Genomic DNA, 27,536 nt, shown 5'->3' with positions numbered 1-27,536 from the left:
TACTTCCTGCTTCTCCTCCAATCTATCAGACCACTGCCTCTCAGTCTTCTTGATTGGTTCTTCTCTGATATCATGTCCACTAAATATGAGTGCCCCCAAGGCTCTGTCCCGGGCCTTCTTCTCTTTTCATTCTAAAACAATGTTTCTTAGCTTGTGGTCCACAGAACTCCCAAAGAAATCATGAATAGATTTCCACAGGTCCATAAACTTTGACAGGAAAATCAATTACATTTTGTTTTCACCAACCTCTAACTAAAATTTGGTATTTCCTTCAATTACGAATTAAAAAGCATTATTCTGAGAAGGAATCCATAGGCTTCACTAGACTGTAAGAGGGGTCCAAGATGCAAAAAAGATTAAGAATCCCTGCCCATCATTTGATAATTTCTTTAGCTTCCAGGGATTCCCATACCTCCCTTTCTCTCCACTCACGCAGCCATCACCCTAGCTCAGGCCCTCATCACTTCTTTCCTCTATGATTGCAATGTCTTCTGACTTATCTCCTTGCCTCAAGTCATTCCCTCCTCCAATCTATCCATTAAGATCAATTTTCTGACCATGCCACTCCCTCCACCCTCCCACACTCAGTGGGCTCCAATGACTCTCTCTTATTTCTAGAATCAAATTTAAACTCTGACATTTAATGCTCTTGATGACTTGGCCCCTTCCTGCCTTTCTAGTCTTCTTACACTTTATTCCCTTTTATGTGTTTTATAATCTAACTACACTGCCCTCCTGGTTGTTCCACAAACACAACATTCCATTTTCTACCACTGGGCCTTTGCATTGATTGACCCCCATGCCTGGAATGCTCCCCTTCCTGACCTCCACATTTTAGTTTCTCTGGCTTCCTTCAAGACTCAGCTCAAATCTCACCTTCTGTAGGAGGCCTTTGCCAGATCTCCCCAGCTGCTAGTGCCTTCCTCTATGAGACTGCCATCCATCTACTCTTTAGCATTCAAAGCCCCTTCTGCCTTTCCAGTCTTCTTACACCTTACTCTTTGATAAATACTCTTCCATCCAGAGACACAGACCTTCTGGCTGTTCCACTAACAAGACCCTCCACCTCGAGGCTATGGGCATTTTCTCCGAAATGCCTGAAACGCTCTTCCTCCTCTGCTCCTACTATTGACTCCCCTGGCTTCCTTTAAATTCCAACTAAGATCGCACCTTCTACAGGAAGCTTTTCCTAACTCTTTTTAATTCCAATGCTTTCCCTCTTTTAACTATTTCCTATGCATCTTATATATAGCTTGCTTTGCATATATTTGTTTACATGTTGTCTTCTAAACTAGATTGTAAGCTATTTGAAGTCATAGACTGTCTTTTGCCTCTTTTTGTATCCCCAATACTTAGTACAGTGCCCGATACATAGTAGGCATTTAATAAATGTTTATTGAAGAAATATATCAAGTCATTTACATGTTGTTTCTTCCATTAGAATGTAAGCTTGGGGCAGCTAGGTGGTGCAGTGGATAGAGCCCTGAAGTCAGGAGGACCTGAGTTCAAATCTGGCCTCAGACCAAACACTTGATACTTACTAGCTGTGTGACCCTGGGCAAGTCACTTAACCCCGATTGCCTAAAAAAAAACAAAAACAGAATGTAAACTCCTTGAGGGCAGGGACCATTTTGGTCTTTCTTTGTATCTCCTACATTTAGTGCGATGACTGGTCCATAGTAACCGTTTAATAAAAACTTGTTGGTTGATGTATCTCTCAGCATTACAGTGTATTAAGGAATGCCCATTATTAGAACATGCTGCATTAGATTGAACAAATAGCATTTGTCATGCCTGCAATAACAATAATCATTCATATTTCTTTATTATTTCAAAGTTTGCAGAGTCCCTTATATACTGCATGACACAATGGAAAGAACAGTGTACTTCAAGTCAAGGGCCTGCGTTCAAATCCCAGATCTGTAACTTATTGACATGTGTGACTTTGGGCAAATTATTCAACCCTTCTAGGCAGGTCTTCTCCCCTGGAAAATTTGGGAGTTGAACTAGATGACCTTTAAAGTCCCTTCTAGTTCTGGATTTTTATATTATCCCTGTGAGGTAGGTGCTATAATTATACTCATTTTACAGATGAGGAAACTGAGTCTCAGAGAGGTTAAATGTCTTGCCCAAGGTCACAGAGCTAGTAAGTGTCTAAGATAGGACTTGAACTCAGGTCTTCCAGACTCCAAGTCTAATCATTGCATCAGGGGAAGGATGATGACTCTAGCAATCTATCCATTATGCCACACTCTAAGAACGGTCACTATGGGCGTAAATATCCAATAGCATCCCTTCTCAATAGAAAAGAACTCAATTTGGAATCAGAAGGCCTGGCTTCAAATCCTGGCTTTGACCTTTAAGACCTTGGGCAATTCACTTGACCTCTCTGGGCCTCAGTTTCCTCATCTGAAAAGTGAGAGAGTTTGAGTACCAGAACTCTGAGATCACTTTCAACACTAGACCTATGATCCCTAGAAGAAATTCCCTTAGAACACTTTTAGAAGGCTCCTTGCTGGCAATCAGGAAGGTTCTAGACAACAGTGAATTTACCGCCTTCCTTTAAAAGGGGTTTTCTATCATACATTCTCAGAGATGTTGTCATGTGGATTCCTGCTCAAGTGAAGGTCGGACCAGCTGAGATTCTATAATTCTATTCTATCGTTCTGTTTTCCACCTCTGATATTTCATAACTTTAGGGAGAGATGTCCACACGTTATGGAGACTTCATCACTGGCTCCTCCCAGATGTGAGAGGAATGTCACTGAAGCTCCTCTGTTTTCGACTTCTTTATCATCCTAATCTGTCCCACATCATTTGCCTATCACCTAAGTTTCCTACCATAGTTTCCTGGCAGCTTCCATTTGTCTGTAAATAAGACCCAGGCAAAATTGTGAAGTCCATAAAAAGTGCCTTTGCTGTCACTGTCCTCTCATTTCTGCTCTTTCCCCACTTAGTGGCTCACATGTAATCCCTGTTGCCTTTTTCAGAGTGCTGAGTACCATTCCCTCACCTGCTTTCTAACCTCTTTCCTTATCAAAACAAGAATTTGAAAGTCTTCAAAATGTTTGCATTTTACCCCTTGTATCTCTGTCGGTGAAAAAGTCTGATCAATACTATGATTTTGTTTGTTCAGTCATTTTTCAGTCATGTCTGACTCTTCACGACACTATTTGGTTTTATTGCTGTTGTTGTTGTTATTGTTACTAGAGTTTTTGTTTTTTTTGGCAAAGATACCACAGTGGTTTGCCATTTCCTTCTCCAGCTCATTTTTACAGATGAGGAAGCTGGGATTAAGTGACTTACCCAGGGTCACACAGCTAGCAAGTATCTGAGATCAGATTTGAACTCACAAAAATGAGTCTATCTGATTCCAAGCCTACTGCTGTATCCATTGCACTATCTAGTTGTCTCTTACTATTTAATCATCAAGACCAAAGACATTCCCCAAGAAGTCCCTAATTCCCTGCCCTGGCATTCCTACTCATGACCCAATATTTAATAGCAAATTCTCTCTAAATGAAGTTATATGGAATAATAATACAAACTAATAAGTATTGTCAGAATGACCTCGACAGGCGCTACTATAATCTTGGCATAGGAAGAGATCAATAATAGCTAGCATTTATTGTTGTTACTCATCCTTCATTTTCAAAGAGGACCAATGACATCACAGGGTGATGTCTTGACTTGAGCGTGAACTTCCAGCAGCTAGGTGGCATGGTGGATGGAGTGCTGGTCCTAGAGTCAGGAAGACATGAGTTCATATCCAGCCTCAGACATTTACCCTGGTCAAGTCACTTAACACTGTTTGTCTCAGTTTCCTCATCTGTAGAATGAGCTGGAGAAGAATATGGCAAGCCATTCCAGTATCTTTGTCAAGAAAACCCCAAATGGAGTAACAAAGAGTCGGACAACAGCAAATGTAACAATTTAAGGTTTGCAAAGCACTTTACAAATATCTCATTTGATTCTCACATTATCTCCATTTTACAGATGAGGAAACTGAGGCAAGCGGGTTAAATGGCTTGCCCAGCTAGTAAGTGTCTGGGGTCAAATTTGAACTCAGGAAGATGAGTCTTCCCAACTCCAGGCTCTATCCACTTTGCCTCCTAGAAGTTTGGAATAAAAGGGAAAAAAACCTCAAAAAACCTATTTCCCTTTTGACCAGAAAATTAGTGAGATTATAAGTGGTTATGTTTAAGTGCAAATTATCAACTCAACATACAAACAAAGAAGATTACTGTAAACCACAGGGATAGGTAGCGGACCTGTGACTTCGTTATGAGGCAGAAAGCTCCTAGGGAGGAACTTCCTCAACCAACACAGGTCAGTAATCTTCTCTGAAATTTATAGTCTTAGAGAGCTTCCTAAAGCACTGGGTCTGTAGTTGGGAAGACCTGTGTTCAAATCTAACCTCAGACACTTACCAGCTATGTAACCCTGGGAAAGTCATGCAACCTGCCTCAGTTTCCTCAACCATAAAATGAGGATAATAATAGCCCCTACCTCCCAAGGTTGTTGTGAAGATAGAAAGAGACAGTATTTGTAAAGTGCTTTGTAACCCTTAAGGTGTGATAGAAATGCTAGCTGTAGTGATCTCTCCTACTCACAAATTTATCACCAAGCCCTTGCTTCAACATTTTTTCCTCTATTTTTCCCTCCTGTCTTGGAGTAGAGGATGGCTCTCTTCTTTTTGTAAGGTTTTTTCCAAGGCCCGCACATGGTCTTCATCCCATTGCCTCCCACTTCCCCCACAGCCTAACTTAATTAATTATTTCCCTCTCTGATCTTTAACCTCTCCTGGCGAGATGCCTACCAACATACATCCAAAGTACAGTGTACCAGTCTTAAACAGCAATTATGGTGCTGGGGAAGTGGTATCACAAAGGAATTAGACTAATAATACATAAAACAATAGGCTTTTGTTCTGTGTACTTTAACTCCAGAGGGCTCGAGGAAGGCTTCCATCACTTTGGAGAATTTCCAAGAGGACGTGTAAAGACAAGAGTCACACAGAACAGATGAGCACGGATAGGTTGAAATCTAAATCATTGGAGGGAATACTCATATTACTGAACTCAAAGATATGCCAAAGCTTCAACGTGAGGGGATGCTCAAAGCCTAAAACAGAATGTCAAGAGGACAGGAAAATGAAGGAATGAGGGCAGAAAAGTGGTCACCCGGACCTCAAGTATTATGATATTCAGGCCACAGGAGGAGAAAGAGGAAGGGGTTGGCCATTATCCTTCAGAGCCGTCCTCCTTTGGGAGCAGCACACCAACAAGTCCCACCAAGTCTTCCACACTCCTCCATGTCTGAGTGGGATGCCTGAGTTCCAAATATTTTCACACCAGAATAGCTCCTAAGGTAGCCCAGGATCAAAGCTATTCTTAGAGAGGGGGCAGATTTCCCCTCAGGAGCTGATGTCATGACAGAGGCATGAAAGATATTGGCTAAGAGGAGAGACCCTGCTGAAACCCATTGGGAGTATATACATGGCTTTCAGAAGTTTCCAGGAAATGGCAAGAGTGAGGATTGGGCAGGAAAACGAAGGAATATCTAGCATCCAGAACACAGCCAGCAAGCTGCAGGTGAGCCTCAGAGATCTAAGAAATGCTGATAGGTTTTAGGTCTTTGGAATTACCACATGTGATGTGATGGAAAGGAATACTCTCTTTTGAGTCATAGGACTCAGGTGCAAATGCAGGTGCCTTGGGTTCAAAAGACCCTACGGCCCGCATGACCCTGAATAGGTCACTTCTGTTTTCTAGGCATCAGCTTATCTATAAAATGAAGGGGTTTGATCTCAGAGGTCCCCTCTAGCTCTCCATCCTATGGTCCTCTGAACAGGCTAAATGAAAGCAAAGAATCAATCTCTCTCCTGCTGGAGAGTCTGCTCCTGTGTATCTTGACAAGGGGCAAGGTCTGTTACTCAATACTTTGGCGTATCCTTCCTCAGGGTGACTAAGGTCCTGTGTTCGTCCTGAATGACCGTGAGGTTTCCTCATTTGAGGTGCTGGCTGATACCCAGCACATGCTAAATCCTTAATAAATGCTCATTTCATTATGCCAGGAGCCTTGATTATTGAGAACCTTTAAAAATTCATTTTATTTATTTTAAGTAGGTTTGCCTGGTGTACCTTATGTAGGAATTTGTCCTTATCTTCCTTCCAGACCCGGAAATGGCCAGTGCAGATGGCCACATGCCCTAAAGCCAAGGGTTGAAGCAGGAAGATAGCTGGGGTAAAAACCCTTTGATTCTATGAGTAAGGGCTGCTCTCTAGCCCCTCCCTCCCAAAGTATAACATTGATTCCCAGTTATTTGTTTTTTTTTTTTTTTATCACCATAGAAGGAAATTCTTTGGCTTCATATAAGTTCCTATCTCGGAGTCTTACAACCAAGCTGACATCTGGCCCCAGCAAGCACAACCGGTCCTTTTCTCTAGGCACTCCAAAAGAAGGAGGCCCTTCTTAGCACTAAAGTCCTCTAATCTCTTACCCAAGCCTGGAGGGTGCCCTGGGTCTAAAAGACTGTGCCAGCAGAGCATGAACTCAGGGAGATCCTATGAAGCAGAGGTTTCAAGAGACTTCATCCCTTCTCCTCCCCATGGACTCTCTCTGTGGCCTCAATCCAGGTAACATTCTGAGATACTCATCACTCTCCAAAGGGCTGGCCAACCGGGGATGAATTTTTAAAATACAGCAATTTCATGAAGATGTCTACTAAGAGTATCATGTTGAGTCTATTACATATTTAAATATACATTATAGCATTAGATATGTTCTAGGTATATAATATTGTATGGTATAACATCATATATAATAAAAATTTATATATAATATGTAATATATAATAAAATATACATAATATATATTATATATAATTATATATAATATTATATTATATATAATTATACATTATATATTAATATATAATTACATATTATATATAATATATTATATAATATAATATATAATAAAAATATATAATATATAATAAAAATTTACATAAAGCTTAAAACTACACTAAGACTGTTGGGACACCCTTTATTTGAAAAGAAAAGCAAACCGTACATAACAGAGTCCTGCAGCTTCATGTACATCATGTACAATCCTCTTTTTCTGTCCTACTATGCATATGGAAATGTCCTTTTTTTTTGTGCTTTTTCCTTTGCCTTGGAAAACCTTGTATATGCATATAAGCCCCTTTAGGGAAAAGGTACCCTCTGTATTCCCAGTAGCCTAGCACAATAGGGCCTACTAGAGTTCATTTCAATTCAACAAACATTTATTAAGCACCTACTATGTGCCAGGCACTGGGGATATAGATATGAAGAAAGGCTGTGCCCTGTCCTCAAGGAACTTGTATTCTGCTAGAGAGAAAACAACATGTGTACAGGAAAATTTAATAGGGAGTGGACTTGGGGGAAGGAGGAAATGAGAGATCCAGATGAAAATTTGGAAAAATTGAGTGAGAATAATTGCAGCTTATGGGGTCAGGGAAGCTTCATGGAGGAGGTCAAACTCTAAGTTAGCCTTTAAGGAAAAGAAGAATCTTCATTGATAGAAGTATATTTCACACATTTATCCAGGACCCTAGGCCTGTCTGAATACATATAGCCAAGAGGTAGTTTGTTGGGTGTGGGAAAATAGCGAAAAATCCACTTTGGCACAAATTTCTTTTTGTAAAGAGAAGCGAGGAGAAATAAGACTGGCAGGCTAGATTGGAGCTGATTGTGGTGGGCCTTGAATACCAGGCTAAAGAATTTGAATTTTATCTAATTAACAATAGGGAGGCATAAAGGTTTTTGAGCACGGAGGTGGGGTTCCCTCAATGTTGGTTGAAGGGATTGACAGATTGGCCCTCAACAATTTTGGACTTCATTTTATAAAGCTAAACTAGATAGCCTTTCACAAGAAAGGGAATTTGAATCTCTGACTTCTGTACTTTTGCATTTCTCTGCTCAAACTTTCTAGAAAGTCTTTTAAAGAAATAGTAGATCATCCAAATCATGACCCCTAAAGCCCTTCTAAATTTTCAGGTGCCAAGCTACATCAATAAATGTTGGTTATGTCTAGTATATTAATTTTAAGTCAAATTCATTGTATAATAAGGTGTTTAAAAAAATCAAACCCAAGGTCACACATATGGTTAATAGCAGAAATAGATCCAGAAGCCAGGTCTCATGGCTCTCATTATACCACTGGATATTCCCAGTCACCATTTTTGTTCCACTTTCTCCAGAAAAGTCATGAAGTTTAGCAAGAGTTGGGAGTGATTCGAGGGGTGGTGGGAGTTTTACAGAGCAGTAGAGGGCATGCTTGGCCTCATGGTGTCAGGGGCCTGCTCTGAAGGGAACTCAATACCATTGGACAGCCTGAGCCTCAGGCCACCAACATTCAGGGGGAGGGTGCTTTGGTACTAAGACTCAGAGCTTGGGAATCAAATGCCGGTTCCACATGTGGGGCGTCTTTAAGGTTGACCTTCTCTTCTGTGCTCATGGGATAAAGTTGCAGGGCAGGTGCCATGGGTAAATTCATTCCAGCTCCCAAGGACCCACCCACCTTATATTTGTACTTACTTTGCATGTAACATGCATGATGATAGTGTCTACCTCCCAAGGTAATTGTGAAAATCCAGTGAGATAATATATGCAAAGCACTTTGACAGGTTATCATTATCCTCCCACCTGCCAAACTTGTGAGGCCCCTAAGACTCTGTCTTTGGCTCTTCTCTCTTCCTTCTTACATCTTCTCTCAGTGTTCTCATCAGCTCCCATGTATCCAATCATCATTTTTATGTATATGCCCACAAAATCTAAAGATCCAGTAGCAATCTCTCTCTCGAACTTTAATTTAAATTGAATTACTGACCACCTACTGAACCTCTTCACCTGGATGTCCTGTAGGCATCTTAAAATCACACATCCAAAACAGAACTCATGATCTTTCCTCTAAACCTTTACCTCCTTGAAACTTCTCTATTTCTGTTGATGACACCACCACATTTGAGGAACACAAGTAGGCCAATGTAGTTGGATTATAGAATACATAGAGAAGTATAATGTTAGGAACTAGAAAGTTGGGAGGAAGCCCATTATGACGAGCTTTAAGTGCCAAAGTTTTATATTTGATCCTGGAAGTAATAGGGAAGCACTGGAATTTGCTGGATGGAGGATGACATAATCAGATTTGTTTTTTAGAAAAATCACCTTGACAGTTGAAAGGAGAATGGAATGTAATAAGGAGAGACTGGAGGCATGGACACCAATTAGGAGACTATTGAAATAGTCTGGATGAAAGGTAATGAGGGCCTGAATTGTGGCTGTGTGAGTGGAAAGCTGGGAATATACAGGAAAGATATTTTGAATATAGAGGCAATAAGGCTTCCTAATGAACCAAATATGTGGGTTAAGTGAGACTGAGTAGTCAATAATTATACTGAGGTTGCGAATCCAGGTAACTAGAAAAATGATGCTGACCATGGAAAAGAGGGGGTTTTGGGAGAAGAGAGTGAGTTCCATTTTGTATATGTTGAGTTTGAGATATATACAGAACATCCCATTCAAAATGTCCAATAGTCACTTAGTGATTTGGGTCTGGAGACAAGGGCTAGCTGTATAGATCTGAAAGTCATCTGCATGGAGATAATTGAACCCATGGGAACGTATGAAATCACCAAGTGAGACCCTATATAGAGAAAAAAAGCCCAGGATAGGGCCTTAAGGGACATTCCCATTTAGTGGGAGTAATATGCATAAAAATCCAACAGCGTTAACCAAGAAAGTACAATCAAACAGGTAGGAGAAGAACAAAGAAAGAGAACAATAACCTGAAAACTCAGAAAGACTATCCAGGAGGAGAGAGCAATTAACTATGTCAAATATTTCAAAGAGGTCAAGAAGATGAGGATTGAGGAAAGGGATACAGGAATGAAGGTCAAGGGCTAAGAAGTGTTAATTTGTAGAGGGAACAAGTCCTAAGCTTCCCTTTCCCCCACTCCTACTCCTTCACACTGTCTGAAGTATAAAGAGAGAAACCTAGAGCAACGGCCCCAGGCTCTGGCATAGTCACCATCCTACAACCCTGCTAAGTGACCCAATAAAGTTGACCTGTGCCCTGGAAGGATTCTAGGAACTTTACATTATTCCTGGTAGGGTTTCTTAGCAACCAGATGCTGGGACCATGGAGGATTTTACAGCCCAAGGAGTGAAGGAAATCTTCCAACTTGAGGTGAAGATATAAAGTAATTTTTTAAAAACAACCGAAAAGCAAAAAGATCCATATATCTAGATCTGATTGGTTTTAAAGTGTGGGTGTGAAGCTTTAGAAACAATCCCTATCATTATGAGATGTTAAATGCAGAACCTAAATAATCCATACTTCCTAGGATCCTGCTTATAAATATTGATACTTATTTTAATTCTGTGAGCACTGTCCAGATACTAGGTCAGTGACTTTTCAAACTCTGGAGGTGGTTGTGATGTTTTTTTCTTGAAGTAGCAGACACACATTAAAGGTGGCACCTAACCCACATTCTCTGGGGAGTATCCCTCATAAAGGTCATCATGAACCCTGCAGTTTACAATTTGATAATCACTGAACTGAAACACAAAATTGGATGAAGACCTTGCTTAAGGAGCAAAGTCTAAACCAGGAAGGCTACTAGACCTGGGGAAAAACAGGGTGACGTACCTGCAAAAAACCAGGGTCTCCTAGGTCAGGAAGGTGTATGCAAATCCATTCCCTTTTTATGCCCCCAAATCTTGCTACATGTACCACTGTGTTGTGTGTCTTTCAGAAGACAACTCCTCAGCAAAGGAGACCTGTAGGTTTTTATATACGAGGTTAGATAAAATGATCAGTTTTGAAAAAAAAAAAAATCTCTGAGTGTGGGGATGAGAGAAGAAAGGGATGTTACCACTCAGGGACCTCTTGACTCTTTGAGATCACATAAGCATTTTCTTTTTTAAACAATATTTCATTTTTCCCCAGTTCCATGTAAGATAATTTTAACATTTATTTTTTAAAAATTTGAATTCCAAATTTTCTCCCTCCTTCTCCCTGAGACAGAAAATAATTTGATATAGGTTATACATGTTCAATCATGGAAAGCACATTACCATGTTAGTCATGTTGTAGAAGAAGACACAGACCCAAAGGAAAAAAAACATGAAAAAATACAGAAAATAAAAAAATGTATGCTTTGTTCTACATTCAGACTTCATCAGATCTTTCTCTGGAGGTAGATAGTATTTTTCATCATGAGCCCCTTGGAATGTCTTGGATCATTGTATTGCTGAGAATAGTAAGTCATTCACAGTCGAACATCGTACAGTATTGTGTTACTGTGTTCAATGTTCTTCTGGTTCTGCTCAATTAATTTTGGATCAGTTCATATAAGTCTTTCCAGGTTTTTTCTGAAATCCACCTGCTCATAATTTCTTTTTTTTAGAATTTAATTAATTATTTTTTTGTTTTCAACATTCACTTTTATAAGATTCTGAGCTCTAAATTTTTCTTCCCTCCTTTCCCTTTCCCCTCCCCAAGGTGGCATGCAATCTGATACAGGCTATACATGCACAATCATATTAAACATATTTCCATGCTAGACATGTTGTGAAAGAAGAATCAGAACAAAAAGGAAAAACCAAGAGAAAGAAAAAGAGAGAGAGAGAGAGAGAAAATAGTGTGTTTTATCTGCATTCAAATTTCATAGTTCTTTCTCTGGACGTGGATAGCATTTTCCATCTTTAGTCTTTTGGAGTTGTCTTAAATCATTGCATTGCTGAGAAGAACTAAATCTATCAAACTTGATCATCGAACAATGCTGCTGTGACTGTTTACAATGTTCTCCTGGTTCTGCTCACGTCAGTCAGCATCAGCTCATGCCAGTCTTTCCAGGTTTTTCTGAAGTCAGCCTGCCCATCATTTCTTATGGAACAACAGTATTACATTACAAACATACACCACAATTTGTTCAGTCATTCCCCAATTGATGGACATCACCTCAATTTCCACTTCTTTGCTACCATAAAAAGAGCTACTACAAATATGTTTGCTTAAATAAGTCCTCTGCCCTTGCTCCTCTTTTTTAAAATATCTTTGGGATATAGACCTAGTAGTGGTATTGCTGGATCAAAGGGTATGCATAGCTTAATAGCCTTTTGGGAGTAGTTCCAAATTGCTTTCCAGAATGGTTGGATTAGTTCACAACCCCACCAACTGTGTACTAGTGTCCCAATTTTTCCACTTCCCCTCCAACATTTATTATTTTCCTTTTCTATCATATTAGCTAATCTGATAAGTATGAGGTGGTACCTCAGAGTTGTTTTAATTTGCATTTCTCTAATCAATAGTGATTTATAACATTTTTCATATGATTCATATGATAGCTTTGATTTCTTCTGAAAATTGCCTGTTCATATCCTTTGACCATTTATCAGTTGGAGAATGACTTGTATTCTTACAAGTTTGACTGAGTTCTGAGGCCTTTATCAGAGACATCTGTTGTAAAAAATTATTTCTCAGTTTTCTGCTTTCCTTCTAATCTTGATTGAATTGATTTTCATTGTGCAAACACTTTTTAAATTTAATATAATCAAAATTATCCATTTTGACATCTATTAGTACGCGCTCTCTCTCTTGTTTAGTCATAAATTCTTCTCCATAGATCTGACAGGAAAACTATTCCGTGCTCTCCTAATTTGCTTATGGTATCACCCATTATATTTAAATCATGTACACATTTTGATCTTATCTTGGTATGTGGTATGAGATGTTGGTCTATACCTAGTTTCTGCCATGCTGTTTTCCAGTTTTCCCAGCAGTTTTTGTCAAATAGTGAGTTCTTGTCCCAAAAGTTGGGGTCTTTGGTTTTATCAAACACAATATTACTGTGGTCATTTACTAATAGTGAGTCTTGTGTACCTAATCTATTCCACTCTATCTTTTAACCAGTACCAGAGAGTTTTGATGCTTACTGTTTTATAATACAGTTTGAGATCTGTACCTCCTGTGCTGAGCTGCACACGCCTTTTACTCAAGTGAGACAGACTTTTCCTACAATCCTTCTAAGTTATTTCTGGTTGGAAAATTGTTTCTCTCCATCCTTTTGTGGATTTTATTGCCACAGACTTCATTTTGGGTCATGATTTAAAGTTGTTTGGAGTGGAATTTGGGAGAGCTCAGGCAAGGTCCTCCCTTTTCTCTGCCATCTTGGCTCTGACCCCATAAGCATTTTCAAAGTGCTCTTCTGGAGACAATGTCTCCACAAACTGGTGGGAATTTCAGGTGGTAGGAAGGAAGGGCATGGCTACATGGGGCTTTTTTTTTTAGCACTGCTCAAATCACATTGAATAGGTTGGGTTTTATATGTGCCTTTGCATCATTAGGATTATTTCTGTAAAATCTGCATGCCCCATCCCTATTCCAAGGATGATACTGCAACTTTCTAGCCAACCTCCTCTTCTCACTTTCCTTGCACCACCTTTGTCCCCCTTTTATGTAGACTCTTGCTCCTTAAAACTCCACTAGTTCTTCAAGGAAAGTCCTCTGAACAAGGTCAGATCTACAAAGAACTATAGATGCTCAGGGTTGGAAGGGATCTTGGAAGCCTTCTGGTCCAACTCCTTACCTCCATATCCATTTGTTCTGCTATATAATGGACAAGAAGTCACCCATCCTCTGCTCAAACACCTCCAGAAAGAAATCAAGGAGGTGAATAGAATATTAGAAAAGTTAGATATGATAGATCTCTGGAGCAATTTGAATGAGATTAGAAAGAAGTATGCTTTTTTCTTAGTAATACAAGGCAGCTTCACAATAACTGAACATGTATTAGGACATAAAAATCTCACAAACAAATGCATAAAAGTAGAAATATTAAATTCATCCTTTTCAGATCATAATGCAATGAAAATGACACTCAATAAAGGGTTGTTGAAACATAGATTAAAAAGTAATTGGAAACTAAATAATCTAATCCTAAAGAATGAGTGAGTGGGTCAAAGAATAAATCATAGAAACAATCAATAATTTTATTAAAGAGAATGACAACAATGAGACAACATGCCAAAATTTGTGGGATGCAGCCAAAGCAGTACTTAGGGGAAAATTTGTATGTCTAAATGCATATATCAATAAAAGAGAGGAAGAGCAGATCGGAAAATTGGACATGCAACTAAAATAACTGGTAAAAGAAAAAAAATTAAAAATTCTAAATTAAATATCAAAATGGAAATCCTAAATACAAGGGATAAATTAATAAAATCGAAAGTAAAAAAAACAAACATTGAACTAATAAAAAAAGGCTAGGAGCTGGTTTTATGAGGAAAAAAATAAAATAGACAAATCACTGGTTAATTTGATTTTATAAAAAAGAAAGAAGAAAACAAATGCCAGCATTAAAATTAAAAGAGTGAATCACCAATGAAGATGAAATTAAAGTGATTATTGGGAGTTATTTTGCCCAATTGTATACCAGTAAAACTGACAATCTAAGTGAAATGGATGAATATTTACAAAAATCTAAATGGTTCAGATTAATAGAAAAATAAATAGAATATTTAAATAACTATCTTAGAAAAAGCAATTGAACAAGCCATGAATGAGTTCTTTAAGAAAAAACCCCAGGGAAAAGGATATACATGTACAAAAATATTTATGGCAGCCCTTTTTGTGGCAAAGAATTGGAAATTGCAGGGATGCCCATCAACTGGGGGATGGCTAAACAAGTTGTGGTATATGAATGTAATGGAATACTATTGTGCTATAAGAAATGATGAACAGGTGGATTTCAGAAAAGCCTGGAAAGACTTACATGAACTGATGCTAAGTGAAGTGAGCAGAACCAGGAGAACATTGTACACAGTAATAGCCACATTGTGTGATGACTGACTTTGATAGACTTAGCTCTTCTAAGCAATGCAATGATCTAAGACAACTCCAAAAGACTCAAGATAGAAAACGCTATCCACATCCAGAGAAAGAACTTTGGAGTCTTAATGCAGATGGAAGCATACTATTTGCTCTCCTTTTGTTGTCTTGTTTTGTTTCTTCTTTCACGTGGTTCCTCCCATTAGTTCTAATTCTTCTCTGCACTATGACTAAAGTGAAAATATGTTTAATATGAATGTATAAGTAGAGCCTATATCAGAATGCACACCATCTTAGGGAGAGGGGAGGAGAGGGAGGGGGAGAAAATTTAAAACTCAAAATCTTATGGAAGTAAATGTTGAAAACTAAAAATAAATTAATTAATTATTAAAAAAAGAAAAGAAAAAACTCCGGGACCAGATGGATTTACAAGTGAATTCTACCAAACATTTAAAGAACAATTAATCCCGATACCTTATAAACTACTTGAAAAAATAGAAAAAGGAGGAGTCCTACCAAATTTCTTTTTTGACACAAATATGGTTTTTATAACTAAACCAGTGAGAAAAAAACAGAGAGAAAATGATAGGCCAATTTTCCTAAAGAATATTGATGCAAAAGTATTTTTTACTACTAGCAAGGAGATTATAGCAAAATATCTTAAAGATCATTCTTGGTATGGGGCACATCGGTGTTTGGGGAGGACTAGTACCTCTGTTGCGAGGGTTTGCTGAGCCCTTTTCAAGGCTGCTCATCCACCTTTGGTGTTCACTTACCACTCCACTCTCACTGTGGCTCCAAGAAGCTGTAGCATGCACAGCGGCACCCCAGTAAAATCACAGAGGTAGACAGGCTAAATCAGGTCAAGGGGGACCAACAGCCCTCAAACCCATTGGTGAGTTAGAGGCATGTCTTCTCCTAGCATGTGAAAAGACTCCCCGGTAGAACGGGCTGATGGGAACAATTTGTTCCAACAGCCATGAAGGCCACTGAAGCAGGAACTGTGGAGCAGTCAGAGCTTGATCAGACATTGGAAACACCAAGGTCATCCACTGCACCCTGGTATTTACCAGTTGTCCTGACTTTTGCCTTGCCACTGGACTTTAGTGATTCTGGAAAAGAGAGTGACTGATGACTTTGCAACTCTGCCTCACTTAAATCCAATTCATGCATGATTCAAGACATCACTCTGTGATGCATTGGTCCTCTTCAAAAACGAAAGACATATAACAACAACAATACCAAGAATAAAGGGCTGGTTCAACATTAGGAAAATTATAAGTAGAATTTGCCATATCAATAACAAAAACAACCAAAATAATATGACTATATCAATAGATGCAGACACAGTTTTTGAAAAAATACAACACCCATTCCTACTAAAAATACCAAAAAACACAGGAATCAATGGAACCTTTTTTAAAATAAGTAGTATTTATTTAAAACTAAGAGCAAGCATTATATGTAATGTGAATAAGCTACAGGTTTTCCCAATAAGATCAGGGATGAAGCAGGAATTTCCATTATCACCACTACTATTCAATATTGTATTAGAAATGCTGACTACATCAATGACAAGAAAAGAAATTGAAGTCATAAAAATTGGTAAAGAGGAAACAAAACTATCACTCTTTGCAGACGATATCATAGATTAGAGAACACAAGAGAATCAACTAAAAAACTAATTGAAAATAATTTACAACTTTAGCAAAATTGCAAGATATGTAATGTTGTTGTCATTTCATTTGTGTCCAACTCTTCATGACACCATTTGGGGTTTCCTCGGCAAAGATACTGGAGTGGTTTGCCATTTCCTTTTCCAGATCACTTTATAGATGAGGAATTGAGACCAACAGGGTTAAGTGACTTGCCTAGGATCATACAGCTAGTAAGTGTCTGAAGCCAGATTTCAACTCAGGTCTTCCCGACTCCAGGGCTGATACTCTATCCACTGTACCACTTAGCTGCCCAGGAAATCAAATAAACCCACATAAATCATTAGTATTTCTATATATTACCAACAAAACCCAGCAGGAAGAGATAGAAAGAAAAATTTCATTTAAAATAACTGTAGACAATATAAAATACTTGAGAGTCTACCTGTCAAGACTGAGGGACTACTTGAACACAAATACAAAACACTTTTCATGCAAATAAAGACAGATCTAAACAATTAGAGAAATATTAATTGCTCATGGGTAGGCTAAGCCAATATAATAAAAAAATGACAATTGTACTTAATTTACTTATTCAGTGTCATACCAATCAAACTACCAAAGAAGTATTTTATAGAGCTAAAAAAAATAATAAAATTCATCTGGAAGAACAAAAAGTCAAGAACATCAAAGGAATCAATGAAAAAATTATGCAGGAAGGTGGCCTAGCAGCACAAGATTTCAAACTTTATTACAAGATGGTAATCATAAAAATGATCTAATATTGGCTAAAAAATAGAGCAGTAGATCAATGGAATAGATTAGGTAGACAATACACATTAGTAAATGACCATAGTAGTCTAGTGTTTGATAAACTCAAAAATTCAAGCTTTGGGGGCAAGAACTGGCTATTTAACAAAAATTGCTGGGAAAGCTGGAGAGTAGATTGGCAGAAACTAGGCATACAGCAATATCTTACACCATATACCAAGATAAGATCAAAATGAGTACATGATTTAGACATAAAGGGTGATTTCATAAGTAAATCTGGGAGCATAGAAAATTTTACTTGTCACATCTAAGGATAGGGAAAGAATTTATAACCAAACAAGAGACAGAGAGAATCACAAGAAATAAATGGATTGCTTTGATTAGATGAAATTAAAAGTTTTTAAAAGCAAAACCAATGCAGCCAAAATTAGAAGGAAGCAGGAAATTGGGGTGGACTGGGGGGCAGTGATAAAAGCAAGTTTCTCTGATAAAGTTCTCATTTCTCAAATGTACAGGGAGCTGAATCAAAATTATAAAAATAAAAACCATTGTTCAATTGATAAATGTTCAACAGGCATTTTCATAAGAAGAAATCAAAGGTATAGTCAAATGAAAAAATGTTCTAAATCATTATTGATTAGAGAAAAGCAAATTAAACCAATTCTAAAATACTATCTCACACTTATCGGATTGGCTAACATAACAGAAAAGGAAAATTATAAATCTTGGAGAGGAAGTGGAAAAACAGATACACTAACAAATTGTTGATGTGGTTGTGAACTGGTCCAACCATTCTGGAGAGCAATTTAGAACTATATCCAAGAGGTTATTTAACTGTGCATATGCTTTGACCCAGCTACTAGGTCTATATCCCAAATTAATCAAAGTAAAAGTAGAAGGACCTATATGTACAAAAATGTTTATAGAATCTCTTTTTGTGATGGCAAATAATTGGAAATTGAGGGGATGCTTATCAGTTGGGGAATGGCTGAACAAGTTTTGGTATATGATTGTGATGGAATACTATAGTGCTACAAGATACAAGCAGAATGCTTTCACACAAAAACCTGGGAAGATGTGTATGAACTGATACAAAGTGAATTGAGCTGAACCAGGAGAACATAGTACACAGTAACATCAATACTGAAAAGATAATCAACTGTGAAAGACTTAGCTACTCCAATCAATACAATGATCCAAGACAATCCAACAGACCCATGATGATAAATACTATCTACTCCCAGAGAAAGATCTGATGAACTGAGAGCAGATTTAAGCATACTTTTCCCCCTTTCTTTATGCTTCTTGCTTTTATTTTATTTCATGTTTTACTTTTTAGCAACATGGCTAATATGGAAATATGTTTTGCATGACTTCACATATATAATTGATATCATAATTCTTGTCTAATCAATGAATGACAAAGGAGTAGGAGGGAGGGAATGAACTTAGAACTCAATTTTTTTAAAAAAATGAATTTTAAAAATAAAAAACCAAAAAAAACAAAGTATGTAAACTCAAAGTTAAACAATCTTTTTGTGTATGTTCAAAGTACCGTATCAGTTACTTGTTTCAATGTCATTCATTTTGGCTAGCACTGCCATACTGTCAGTTTCCAACCAACATCAAAACTTCCTAAAAATTGAAACAGTTATATGAAAATTATAAAATATTTTATAAGTAAATAGATGTACATGTTACATGATTTTATTGTATATATGAGTGTTATAAAAATAATATTTTATGACAAATTTGTGATTTTATTTTAATAAAGTACCGGCTAAGAGTACAATTTGTATACATTGTTTTCTGAAAAATGTGGGAGTGTATGATTTTTTTTAAAAAAGAGGACATTGATACATAAAATTTGGAAACTATTCCTTAGTTGAATGATGATGATAATGATAGTAAACATTTATATAATTCTTTAAGATCCACAAACTGTTTTATACACATTTTCTCTTTTGAAGCATATGGTTGCCTAATTGTCCTAGCCCGTGAATTTTCACCATGGGACAAACATTCCTTTCATTAAATCACTCCCCCGCCCCCAACAGCTTCTATACTGCTCTTTGCTAATTTTGTTAATTTAATATGAATTAACTGGTTGTGTTACTTTCTTGCATAGAAACCTGCTGACATGGGCCACTGAGGAAAGGAAAATTTTGATAGGAAAGAAAAGAGGCACAATTTTGGAATAGGAGGAAGATCTGTTTACAGGAGCCATAATGATTGTAGTGAGGTTACCAAGCACCATGTGGGGGAGGAGAGCCAAGAGAGAGGACAGGCAGCTGGAGGCAATGGACAAAATCCTAGATTTGGATCCTAGAACCTGGATTTAAATCTCAGCTCTGCCACTTGGCAAGATCTATGTGACCATGGGTACTTAATTTCTCTGAACCTCAGTTTCCCCAATCTGTCAAAGAAGGGGAGTTGGGTTAGATGATCTTGAAGGTCTCCTCTATTTCTAAATTTATGACTCTAGGAGAGGGGCCCAGGAGTTGAGAGGAAGGGAGACCAAGGATGAATATGTACAGTTATCCCTAGGATTGGCTCTGATTACCAACAGGAGTCCCCCATGAAGGGCCAGCATGAGCAGGACACACCACAACAGCACTGCAATGAGGACAGGGACCTAACCTGCCCGTGCTTTTTATTCCCCCAGAAGAAGGAAGGTCGAGAACTCCTGAGAAGACTGACAAAATGGAAAGGCTTTGAAGAAATGAAAGAGTCCCGGAAAAACATCTTACTTGACATCCTCTATGATGGCATTGTGTTTGCAGTAGAGAAAGGCTTCCCTTGGCCAGCCGTGGTAGAAGTTGCCAGATTCACAGAAGAGTTATTAGAGGAAACCAAAGGTATGGCCTGACCCTGATGGAGCTGACAGGCATGTGGGCTTTGTTCCAGTATTAACGAAGCATCCCAAAAGTCTTAGTGCAAGTTTATGCTATTAAGGCTTAAAACTCTATTGTGGTTTAAAACTGTACTAAGACGTTTAAGATATCCTGCATAATCAATCAGATTTGGAGGAAAGCAATACTACACAAACTACTACACAAACAAGGGCATGAGTTAAAATCCTCTGCTTCCTTTGCCAGCCAGCCACATCTCTCCCCTGCAAAAAACCTTAGTCGAACTCTCCAGGATTATCCTCCTTTTCATCAAATACCACATCATTGCTGGGCCAGTCACTTTGCTGGTGCCTACTTAAGAAACTATTTACTTTCCGAATTTTCTCCCTCTTTCCCTCTCTTTCTATACCCCCTGAGAGTACAAGCAATATGATATTGATTATACATGTACAGTCATGCAAAACATATTTCCATATTAGCCACGTTGCAAAAGAACACACACACACACATAATAAGAAAAATAAAGTGAAAAAAAGGATGCTTCAATCTGTATTCAGAGTTCATCAATTTTCTATCTGGAGGTAGATAATAGCATTTTTCATCATGGATCCTTTGGAATTTTGGACACACTTTTAAATCCAATCTACATTATTAACGTCTTCTCAATCACTTTCTAGACAATCAACAAAATAATAAATTGAGCCCTGATTTGAGGTGTTTGCAGATTTCTGAGGTGTAAAGGCATATACTGAAAAGTTATTGAGAGCTAGTTCAAAATGGCTCCAGCACACCCCTACCCGCACCACCTAACACTCCTTGGAAAGTAACTTAGGAACCTAATTTCCATTATATTTAGCAGCAAACCAAGACTGGTAGAAAGAATGTTAATAGATGATGGTCAATTAAGTTTCTTTCAGAGATCAAATACTTCAGGGTTCCTGAATGTTAAGCTCCTGGATCCCAAAAGTCCACCAGCCTTAAATCTCCGCTGTTTGACTTCCTTCCCTTCCCACCATCAAGGCCCACCCAAACCCACTTCCACATACTCCCCAAAGAAAAAAAATGTCTTTCCTTTCAAAAAGGGTTCGTAAGCTTGGGCTTTGGATGATCCCTCTTCTTCACAGTTTAGGTTGTCACAGGCACAAAGGGCGGAGACTGTTACTGAAAGTGTCAGATCTACAACTCCCTCTGGCTGTGGTCTACACCTGCTGCCAAGCACAATCGTGGCCAAAGCGCCAAGATTCTATTTATTTAAGAGCTTACTGAGTTAGTTCAAGTCATTGAGGTGTGTCCCGAGAGCTTACCGAACAAAGCTGACAGCTGGCTTTTCCAGAACTCTCAGCAGGGGGGAGAAAGGTAAAAAGCTCAACTAAGATAAGAAGCAAAACCATGAGGCAGTCAGCAGTTACCGATGTCATCTTTGTGGCCTTTTGTGGTCAACCAACCAGCATTTACTAAGGGCCTGCGATGTCACAGGTACTGTGCTAGGCTCCAAGGGATAGAAATTCAAAAAAATGAAACAATCCTTACTCTTAAAGAGCTTACAATCTAATGGGGGAGAATACAAGTACATATTAATATATATATATATATATATATCTCAATCACATATCTATAAAATGAATAAGTATAAAGATAGATGATAGATAGACTGATGGATGGATAGATAGAAATGCAAAGTGATTTGGGAGAGATAAAAGTATTGTTAGATCTTTGAGAACAGGGACTGATTTTGTCATTCTTTGTATGCTCAGAGCAATGCCTGGTAAACAATAGGAGCTTAATAAATGTAGACTGAATCACTAAGAGTATTCCTATTCTTTTGGAATCTTCCCCTCTCTAAGATACATAGAGAATGGATCTCTGAGTGCCTTTAAAATAATAATAGCTAGCATTTAGAAATGGCAAACCACTTCAATATCTTTGCCAAGAAAACCCCAAATGAGATCACAAAGTCAAACATGACTGAAACAACTGAACAACACAGAGTACTTTACAAATATTATCTCATTTTATCTTCACAACAACCCTGGGAGGTGGGAGTCCATTATATTCCCGTTTTACGATGCAGAAACTGAGGCAGTCAGGTTACGTAACTTGCCCAGGGTCACACAGCTAGTAAGTGTCAAAGGCAGGATTTGAACTCAGATCTTCCTGTCTTCAAGTCCTTTTCTCTAGCCACTGCACCAACTAGCTATCACTTCTAACAACACTTTTTTTTTCCCATTGATGGAAAGATCCAGGGATTCTTCCCAATCTCATTTTCTTGTCACTTCTCCATCTAGAACATCAGTGAAAAGCAATATAAATGTGAGTTATTGACAAATGGAAGTGGATTCATTCACTCAACAATCATTAATTTAAAATGTCCCTTATGTGCTAGGCCCTGGGCATATAAAGAAGAATTTTAAAATTTTTAAAAAGAAACTGTACCTGACCTCAAGGAACTTACACTCTATTTGGGGGAAACAATTTATATACAGAAAAGTAAATACAAAACCGGTACCAAAGAAACACATTATAATTGAAGAGTGGTGACTAGTAGCTGGGAGGGTCAAGATGAACCTCACAGAGAAGGCAGACCTGAGCTCGAACCTTGAAAGAAGCTGGTGATTTTAAGATAAGCAAGGGAATTCTTAACATAGGGAAAGTCTGTGAAAGGGAGATATGAAATGGAATGATAGTTCCACAGTTACAAAAGGGTGAGGGGACCTCTTGCAACATTTTGCTTGGAGATCCAGAATTCAAAATCATACTGTAGTATTTACAATGGTATTTGCAAAATTCTTTGTAAACCTTAAAGCGCCATAAAAGCTAGTTTTTATTATTGTCATTTCTGATTACACTCACTTACCCAGGGTAGGATAAAGAGAAGCTGAACAAAGTGAACAAGAGAAAGGGCCAGAGAAAAAGGAAGCAGCAGCAGGAAGGTCTAGGGCAGAATTTTAAAGATCCCCTCCTAGAGGTGAGTGAGCCTATAGAATGAGATTTCCTGAGATCATTCTATAAGCATTTATAAAACACTCACTATGTGTCAGGCACTGGAAATACAAGTACAAAGAATGAAACAATCCTTCTTAAGGAGTTTATATCCTATTGGGGGAGAGAATATATATATACATATATATATATATATATAATATATATATATTAGTATATACAAACTAATTTGAGCTTGTCAGTTTTGCTATAGGAGGAGGTTATAGATGAATAAAAAGCTGAATTTTTACCTCTCTGCAAGAAAAGTGGAATTCCTAGCTGACAAATATCTTCAAGAAATCACCTACTTGACCTCATTGCCTACAGGCTATCCTGGATCTCCAACAGATTGTCCAAGGAAAGTTGACCTATAACTTCTTCCCCAGTAATCTATTCCAGCATCTTTCAAGGCTTAGTCAAGTTCAGTCATGTCTTACCTGTTCAAATTATGTTCTCTCCTGTTTCAAGTTAGGTCCGTGTTCCTTTGCTGAATAGTCAAATTAAAATTCTCAGATTCTTAAAATGGAAAGTAGCCAGTCAGCATTCTCTGGCCAGCAACTCTATTCCATACACCTGAATTCACTCTTCAACCTACTTTTCCCTAGGAGGATCATCCCAGTAACTTTAGCTTTTCCCTGTAGAAAAAGTTTCACACAATGATCCATTCTAGGCTTCCACTTTAGAACCTGTTTAAATTATTCATATAACCTAAGATAAGACCATGTAAGGTTCCACAATAAATTTCTGAAACCTGAGTAGTAGATAGAGAACTAGCCTTGGAGTTTGGAAGAACTGGGTTTGATACAGACCAGTTGTCAACAACTTACTTCTTAATAATTCTAGGCAAATTTAGTACTATAAGTCACAGAAGACTGTTGGTGGAGGGAATTTCCACATTGGGAATTCTTGCATTGATGGAATGAAGGGTTGAAAACCTCAAAAAAAATTATTTCTTCGCAAATAGATGAAATTTTCAGAATTCCAATGCAAACTTTCTATTTCAAAAAAATAAATGATGAAGTTTTCAACTAAAACCAGCAAGCTATTTCCCAGAACAACTTTAAGACTAAAGTTGAAATTGCTAACTCAAGAACAGTAAATTAGTGGAGGACTAATCAGAATTCCAAAAGACAGTGATGGCAGGTGATAATTTACTGCAATGCCCAAATTACAACCTCATATGTAATTTACCTTTGACTTACACGTTCACCTCAGAGACTGATGAAACAAGGACCAAATTATTTTCAGGTCAACCTGGGCTGCTAAGCTGACCTGGTCACAGTAAAACAGAAAAGAGTTACTGAATCTACCATTTGCCAGTGTCTGCTGCCAATGGTAGCCTGGTGGAGGGCATACATGAGGAATTCAATTCAATTCAGTTCAACAAGCATTCATTAAGCACCTACTTTGTGCCAGGCACTGTGCTTGTTGGGAAGACAGATAAAAACAAAACAGTTATTATGTGAAAGGTGGAAATGTGCACAGAAAATTAAATATATGTATATATATATATGTATATGTACACCAAATAATTTCCAGGAAAAGGGTACATGTTTAATGTGACTTATATGAAAACATTTATATATCCTTAGAATAGAGAAACATAATAATAAAGAAATAGACCCAACAATCCCTACTAACATGCTAACTAACAGGAGACCCATAGAGAATATCCCATCTTTACCAGGCTACCATAATTTTACTGGTTGAATTCTGAAGAAGTACCTAGGCATCTACTTGACAAAATCCAGCCAGAGGTCACAGTCTGACTGTGAAAAATTAAAGCAGGTACTTGAAAGAAGTGATTTTTTTGTATTTCACTACTAAGAGACCCAGCTGCCCCTGTTAAACTAAGCAGTCCTCTCTGTCATCTTCTCTGATTTCCTTCCCCTTCCCTTTCCTCATCCCCTGCAAAAGCAGCACTAGCAGTAGCTACATCTGGCCTGCTCTGTGGACCTCTTCTTTCTCTCTTGGTCACCAGGAAGGCCCTACCCAATAGGTGTTTTATAGGATAGCTTCTATAGAAACTGTTTTCTAAGGTCCCCTCATCCCATCAGTAGCTAGGGGCAGCTAGATGGCACAGTGGATAGAACACTGGGCCTGGAGTCAGGAAGACATGAGTACAAATCCCACTTCAGAGAGCTTAGTAGCTGAGTGACCCTAGGCAAGTCACTTAACCTCTGTTTACTTCAGTTTCATCAATTGTAAAATGGTGATCTAGCTCACAGGGTTATAATGAGGATCAAATGAAATGAAATTAAATGTTTCATTTAAAAAAAAAATGAAACAGTCCCTGCCCTCAAGAAGCTTACACTCTAGTTTGGTGAAATATTTTGAACATAGGTAAGATAACACGTGGTGGGTGGGCAGGGCGTTAGCAACAGTGGGATCAATAGTGACTTTGTGTAGGAGGCAGCAATTGATTTGAACCCTGAAGGAAGCGAAGGCTATCAAGGGGCTAGGGTGAAGAGGGAGAACATTTCAGACATGGGGAAGAGCCCTGTACAAAGTCACAGAAATGGGGCATGAAATGTTATACATGGGCCCATTTGACTGGAATACAGAAGTGCGTAAAGAGTTGAATACAGTAAGCCTGTCAAGGTAAGTTGGAGCCATATTATGAAGGGCTTTAAATACCAAACAGAGGACTTCGTATTTTATCCAAGAAGCCAAAGAGAGACTTCTTAAGCAGGGAAGTGACTTGGCCAGTCCTGTGCCTGAGGAATATGAATTTTCAGCTACATGGCAGACAAAGAGGAGAATGGAGAGACTGGTTGAAGGAAGACCGAAGCAGAAAGGTGATGGATGTGAGAGGTGTTGCAGAGGTAGAATCAATAAAACTTGGCAACTAATTGTATATGGGAGGGTGTGGGGAAAGGGAAGAGTTGGGAATGGCTTGAGGTTTCAACATCTCATTGACAAGAAGGTTGATGGAATCCGCATCTGAAATAAGAGAGTTAAGAAGAGTGGAAGATTTGGCAAGAAAAAAGCTAATGAGTTCTGTTTTGGACATGTTGAGTTTAAGATGCCTACGGCCATGCAGCTGGAAATGCTGGCAGCTGATGATTTGAGACTGGAGCTCAGGAGAGAGGCTGGATAAAGAGATGTCGATGTCACGTGCATACAGTTGGTAATGGAATCCACAGAAGTTTGATGTCACCAAGAGAAAGATGTCATAAAGGGAAGTGAAGGCAAGAGAAGACAGAAGAGAAGATGAGAGAAGAGAACAGAGCACGCTACAATGTCTTGGGGTATGTCTTGTCACACATAGGGATAGGATGTGAATGATGATCCAGCAAAGTAGACTGATAAGGTGCAGCCAGACAAGTACAAGGAGAAATGGGAGAAAGCATTGTCATGAAAGCCGAGATAGAAAAGAGTATCCAGCAGGAGGGAGGGATAAACCATGTCAAGTATTACCAGAGAAGTCAATAAGGATAGGGACAAAGATGATACCTTCAGGTTTGGTTGTTAAAACGTCACCAGTAACTTTGGAGAGAGCAGTTTCAGTTCAGATTGCAAAGGGCTGAGGAGTGAGAGGAGGGGAAGAAGAGAGAAGAAGTAATTAAGTTAGGTTTTTTAAAGAATGAAAATCTATTTTTTTATCTCCCTCCTACTCATTGAAAAAAAGAAAAACAAAGCCTTTGTAGCAAATATACATAGCCAAGCAAAACAAATTCCTACGTTGATCATGTTCAGAAAATATGTCTCAGTCTGCACTCTTGAGTTCATCTCTTTTTCAGGGGATGGGCAACATGTTTCATCCTGGGTCTTCTGGAATTTTAGTTGGTCATTGTATCAATCAGAGTTGTTAAGTCTTTAAGAGCTCTTTGTCTATAAAGATGCTATGAAGTGTTGTTATCATTGTATAAAATTGTTCTCCTGAATTTGCTCACTTCACTCCCCACCAGTTCATCCAAATTTTCCAAGGTATCTCTGAAACTGTTCCCTCTCTCATTTCTTATGACATGATAGTATCCCATTGCACTCATACACTAGTTTGTTCAGCCATTTCCCAATTGATGGGAACCCCCTTAGTTTCCAGTTCTTTGCTGTCACAAAAAAACTTCTACAAATATTTTTGCACATATGAGTCCCTTTCCCTTTCCCTTCCTAGAAAGATTTTTCTGAGAGTTTGGCTATGAAGCAGAGGATAGATGCAGGACAGTAGACCAAAAGGATGACAGAGTCAAGTGGAAGTTTTGAGTTGTTCAAAAAAAAAGATAGGGGAGACTAGAACATATTTATAGGCAGCATAGGAATGGGTAATGATGATTCAAGCCCTGGACTGTGGGATAGGAAAAAGATGACCAAGGGCTGGAGCCTGGACACTAAAGGAGATGAAAGTACTAAGGACCAAGTTTTAGGAGTGGAAGTTGGCTATACTCATTGGACCACA

At 38.4% G+C, this 27,536-nt stretch overlaps 1 protein-coding gene across 1 annotated transcript in view; it reads left to right on the top strand.

Annotated features, from left to right (window-relative positions):
- Nucleotides 1-10,188: 10,188 nt before the first annotated feature.
- CUNH8orf74 (chromosome unknown C8orf74 homolog) overlaps nt 10,189-27,536 on the top strand; it is a 39,019-nt gene continuing 21,671 nt past the window's right edge. The window contains exons 1-2 of the mRNA XM_027853782.1: nt 10,189-10,236; nt 19,972-20,164. Of these exons, the coding sequence (XP_027709583.1) occupies nt 10,189-10,236; nt 19,972-20,164 (241 nt within the window). The remainder of the gene's footprint in view (nt 10,237-19,971; nt 20,165-27,536) is intronic.

This window comes from Vombatus ursinus, unplaced genomic scaffold (assembly GCF_900497805.2).
Source record: "Vombatus ursinus unplaced genomic scaffold, bare-nosed wombat genome assembly UNPS02010219.1, whole genome shotgun sequence".
NCBI classification, from domain to species: Eukaryota; Metazoa; Chordata; class Mammalia; order Diprotodontia; family Vombatidae; genus Vombatus; species Vombatus ursinus.
Note: the sequence above shows the minus strand (reverse complement) of the source record. Positions and strands in the feature narration are given on the sequence as shown.